Genomic DNA, 5,763 nt, shown 5'->3' with positions numbered 1-5,763 from the left:
ACATCACCAATTTCATCAGCACCATTACTATCACATGGTCGAATTTTTAGTTTTCGAATTTTTGAAATGAAATGGATAATACATGTATGAGGCATATGCTGCATATTTTACATATTTCGAATTTTTGACCAGATTTTTGCAATACAAAATCGAATAGAACTCGAATTTTTCACGAATTGAATTTTTGCCGCATTCTGAATTGGTAAGCCCACTACATCGGAATCCTTCGAACCAATTGGGGGCAGAGTTTGATTCCCCATAGGAAAACCCTTCTCTGCACCACACAATTCTTTCATGAAGCATTCTTTCGAACATTTGCTCTCTCAGACGTTTCCACTCTTGCCCCCACAAGCAAAAAGGTTTCAAGATACCAGGCGACATCCATCAAATGACCCCGATGGATGTCCCACATTTGAATATGCCTTGCTAAGATTGGTTGATGGTCATATCTGAGGTTTATTGCCCATTCGAGTTACTATTATCTTTTCTTGAATGGGTTTATTTCTCATTTTATCTTTTCACTCATTCATCTCCATATCCTCATCATTGTTATGCTCAATTTATTAAAAACATGTTTCTTGACTATTCAACATTCAACTTCATAAAGCATAGTTGGTATTATTGTTAATCTTATAAAAAAATTTATTTTATATGAATAATATTTGTATTTAACTTTTCTATAGGTAGTCTCCTTCAATTTTTTCTTTCTTAAGTGTAATAGACCTGAAATGATGGAAGAGGTCGCTTCGTGATATTTATAGAGCAACAAGTTTGATTATAATTCCTCCTCTGTGGCATGGTTTTAAAACTTGTCCGAGATCGAGACGTACAGCCCGAGTTAACTTGGTATTGGAACTAAATGAGACCAACTCACAAGTCACTTTTTTGACCAGGATTTAATACTTCACGTTCAATTTTTTGATTTTTTGAACGAGATGTCTCAAATGTATCGGAAAACTCGTTCGAGACAACTCGATATTGGGCCTGGACGAGACGAGACGTGAAACCAAGTTTTAAAACCATGCTTTGTGGTCTTGAAAATCTCAACATTATTTTGATTTTTGTACAATAAATATTTTTTCAAAAATGCCTTTTGAGATTTTTCATATTTACAAAAACATCATTTAACAAGTATTACAATATACTCATCTTTTTGTATAAAAGACAAAAAAATATGATAATATTTTAAAATTTCAAAGTTGTGGAGAATGCTAAAGTCCTCACGAAGTCTGGGACACTAGCACACGATCAAGATCAAATAATTCTAATGACTCTTGAAAAACCATGATCCCAATTTTATAAATAAGTCCAATGGTCAAAATTTATTGTATCTCGAAAACATATTTGGTGATACTTATTTAGAAGATAAATCTTGGTAGTTGGTTTTCATATTTGCACAATCAAGATTATGCCTCATAAGTGAGTCTAGGATACATGTTAACCATTATATGAGTTTAGAAACTCATAAATAAAGAGAGCTGCTATTAGCAACCCAACACTTACTTGTTGCACCCCAATTAAAAAAATAAAAAAAGTGGATGGTTGAGAGAATAAGTAAAAGTTGGGGTGCCACCAGAAGATCTCTAAAAAAAAAAATTTTTTTACTAGATTTTATTTGTTTTTAAATTTAGAATTTTATATGAGCCTAATCATAATTGTAAACAAATATTGAAATGGTTTGCATGAGTATTATAATGTTTGAGATTATAATTTGAGCTAAACCTTTGGAATGTTTGAAGAGTGTGTTTTCGTCGATATTTAATTGGGGTGTGAGAAATAATTAAATAAATTAGGGTGAAATAAGTAAAAAATCAGGTACCAATAGTTGCTCTCTAAATAAACATGAGATGTCTTTAGTTAAAAAACCGAAACCCATCCATCGAATATATCTTAGGGACATGTGATATGTAATATATATACATTTTCAAAGTACATGCTATATTAACTGTTGGATTTTTTATTTGTAAATGGATCGAGGGGAAAAGAAGAGAAAAAGTAATAAAATTAAAAGTTGTCATTGATATTCGTGATGAAATTAAATCTCAATCCCCTTCTTATTGAGAAGGATAAGGAAAGTGGGATTCACTACCCTTACAGTTCAAAAGTTTCTATCCACTCAAATGATAATTTTGTCATTTCACATGAGTCTACCTACCACGAGTGATCTTTTGCTCACAGAATTTCTTTTCACAGTGCTTACAAAGCTCTCTTGCATGTGCCACGTCAAGGTAGTTTTGTACATTGGAGATGCATTTAATACACGTGGGCTCATGCGATTGGTCGATCTTAGATTCTGTTAGCAAAAATTTTTTCACCTACTACAAGGATGTATTTAATACACGCCAGCTCATGTGATTGGTCAATCATAGATTTTATGAGATTTTTTTTTCACCAACCAGAAGAATTGTAACCTAAAAATCTGAGGAAATAAATTGAAGATAGAAATGCCACTGTAATATGTGGGGTCTACAGTAAACTCTCTCTCTCTCTCTCTCTCTCTCTATATATATATATATTCACCAAATACATAGAGTAAGAGAAAAAGAAAGAGGGAGATGGCAATATTGAACATTCACTGCTTGGCATTGACAACATATTTGATGGTTGGAGTAGTAGTTTCTGGGCATGGGGCGTGGGCGCAGCAATGCGCTGCTGATTTAGCGCGACAATGTGCACATTTTGTTGCGAAAGAGGGACCACAGAAGCTGCCATCAAAGGAATGCTGCGATGTGGTAAAGACGGCGGTTCGACCTTGTATATGTAATCTCATAACAAAAGACATGGAGAAAATAATAAGCGTGGAAAAGATCATCTTTGTGGCTGCCTATTGTGGGAGACCTCTTGCCCCTGGAACCAAATGTGGAAGTAAGACCTCCATCTCCTCTCTCATTAAAGTTGCATAATGAGTGTAGGATCAACTATGCATGGATCCACTTAGATTTGAAGGAAATAGTTCTCTTGATCATTGGATCTTTATTACAACAATTAGGTATATATAGGGAAATGTTCAGCACCCTAAGTTTTACCACACACTTTAACAAACGTTTTTTTAACACCCCCATCACATAACCATAGATAATTTCCTCGGGATACGCATAATCAAAAATCTTTTTCTTGTGTATCTCGGGGAAAATGATCTACGATTTTGTGACAGGAGCGTGTGGCAGAGGGGGTTGTCATATTATCACCGACTCTAAGAAAGAATTATTGATAGACTTTGCTGTCGTGTAAAAGTATTTATGGTTCATACGGGTATCAGCTGGAATCCACTTAGCTAATGTGCCCAATACCGATTAATCGGTTTTGGGTCCATTATAAGAGACCTGATTAATTTTCGGGTTGGTTATGGATAGTCATTTTAAGGACCCATTAAGAATTGGGTCTTCATTGGATAAATGATAGGGTATTTTTTTTTTTTAATTATTTAAAAGAATATTTATATTTATTATTTAGCTATATAATTAATTATGAATAATTTTGAGAGATATTTTAATATTTAATATCTTCTCAAACAAGTAAGTTAATTCTCAAGTCTTAATCTTTTCAAGATTAAAATACGCCATTCAAAGTTCAAAGCCTTACTAAGGGGACTTGGGCTCAGTTCGTGAAATAAAAAAACATGATCTGAAGATACATGGCTATAGAAGATAAAATTCTATGAACTTTGAAAAACATAAACATTCAAAAGAAAGTTACTTTTCATTGTTGAATCCTTAAAAAGTTAGGTGAAAGTTTGATAGCCTTCCATTCTCAAAACGTTGGATAAAACCCAAAAATTTTATTTTTTGAATTATTTAATTATCTTTTGGATCTGGGTTTTTGGATGAAATTTAGAGGGTGTTGGACTACTAATGTGGCAATCCATTTGAGCAAAATGACCCTTAGTAATTAAGTCAATCTTTTTTTTAAATCTTAACGAGTATCCAATGGGCATCGGGTATTTGTTGGGTTGATTTTGGCTCCAAAGGTCTCATACTCAGAACTGAAACCAATGTTTAAGTATGGGTCTGATTCTGGCTATACATAGAACCAACCCAAACCCAACCCATTGACACCCCTAATGATTCGTACTCACCTCCATGTCAACAAAGTGCAAAATGAGGTCAATCTTTGATGTCACGTCAACATGATTCATATTTTAATTTTACTTGTCCGAATCAACTTACAAGTTTTTTTAGCCAATTAGACTTGATGGACATTGAATTCGAATGTTTGAAATCATGTTTATTATTGTGTAATCATTTTTACTATCTCAATCCATATTTTTTTTTTTTTTTTCCATTTCTCTATCAATAATACTAAAAGGTGGTATGTTCAACTGCACATGCATCAAAAGGGAATATTTGTAATTTAAATATTGATTAAAATGATTTTTAAAGATTACTTAGTAAAAAATGATGCTTTTGCAATTCTGAAATCTAAGCAACATGATTATGGGTCACAATTTTCTTAGTTTTTTTACCAAATAATTCTGATTTATTAAATTTAAATATAAAAGTATGGGCATTTATGAGCACTTAAATTTTGGTGTCAAACCACTTGTACATTCCTTCTAATTGTGGTAATAATCGGTCTTCATCGCATGCGATCAAAACATCTCAATCAAATTCCATCACATATGTTCTTTTACATTGATATTCATTTTTCAGTTTTTCTTTACTAATATCAATGCTTGTATTTGTTACAGGTATCACAGTTCCACCTTCTCCTTTCGCATGAAGGTGGGAGAAGAGAGAAAAATAGGAGGATTATTATCTAAGAACAATATTTTGGTTCTCGATTATAAACTTAATAGTTTGGGTACTTGGAGATAATGTATTGAAGGACCATGTTTTATCTATAAATATGTTTAATAAATTAGAAATAATTCTCTATATAAGATATTATTGTGGTCTTTTAAAAATTTCAATTGAGCACTTTCGATATTTTTTTCTTTCTTATTTGCTCGTAACAGGCCACTCTTTCAATTTATCATATTCCGAACAAATAATTCTAATTATTACTTAATGAAAAAAATTCATTTTTCATATGGTTGATACTTGATACCATACAAATTGAGTTTGGACACATAGCTCAACTTTGGGTTCTAGTCATTTAGAGAACAACATTATCAACCAGATTGGAGGTGCAATCTTTCACATGTTGCATGTTTTTAATGAATTTCTAATGATTCAAGAGAATATATAATATATTTCAAATGGATTAAATCCCAACTAAAAGGCCATTGGATGAAAAATTGGGATTGATTGATTAATAATCTACGAGAATCATTCTAAAAGAGATCAAAAAACATTGTATAAATTGAAAAATGATGATATGTTGATTACTCCATTGCCATGGGAAGAGGAGCTAATGTGACAACTAACATACCAAATTTCTATCACCACCTAAGATGCCACATAATATAATGTATGGCTTTAACTTGATCGGGTTGGGCAGGTTGGAGGGTAGAGCTAGGCTCAACCAAACTATAGAACCCTTAACTTGAGCACAACGGCCCAAGCATTGATCCTGAACTCATTAACTTAAGCTCAACCTGAGCTTGATATTCTAAACTCATGTTGACCTCAATTTAGCTCGAGTTAGATAGTTTTTGGTGGGTGGGTGAAATCGTCTCAACCCTTTTTCACTAAATAGTTTAAAAGAATTCGATTGGTAAATAGGGGATTTTCTGAGAATTGGGAGTTGCCACCTAATTTAGGTCTAAGAACAAAAAATAACTCCAAAATAGATCCTGATCGGTCCATGGATAAGAGAAATGGG

The 5,763-nt window shown here is 32.8% G+C and overlaps 1 protein-coding gene across 1 annotated transcript; it reads left to right on the top strand.

The window, feature by feature from the left end:
• The first annotated feature begins 2,546 nt into the window (after positions 1 to 2,546).
• Positions 2,547 to 4,866, top strand: LOC147384015 (uncharacterized). The gene is made up of 2 exons (XM_086426797.1): positions 2,547 to 2,865; positions 4,688 to 4,866. The coding sequence occupies exons 1-2, from the start codon at positions 2,556 to 2,558 to the stop codon at positions 4,717 to 4,719; spliced, it is 342 nt and encodes a 113-aa protein (XP_086282923.1). The 5' UTR covers positions 2,547 to 2,555; the 3' UTR covers positions 4,720 to 4,866.
• The last annotated feature ends 897 nt before the right edge of the window (positions 4,867 to 5,763 follow it).

The sequence above is a fragment of the Akebia trifoliata genome, chromosome 15 (assembly GCF_017979445.1).
Source record: "Akebia trifoliata isolate Shusen 1 chromosome 15, ASM1797944v1, whole genome shotgun sequence".
NCBI lineage: Eukaryota > Viridiplantae > Streptophyta > Magnoliopsida > Ranunculales > Lardizabalaceae > Akebia > Akebia trifoliata.
This window is presented reverse-complemented; position numbering and strand designations above follow the sequence as displayed.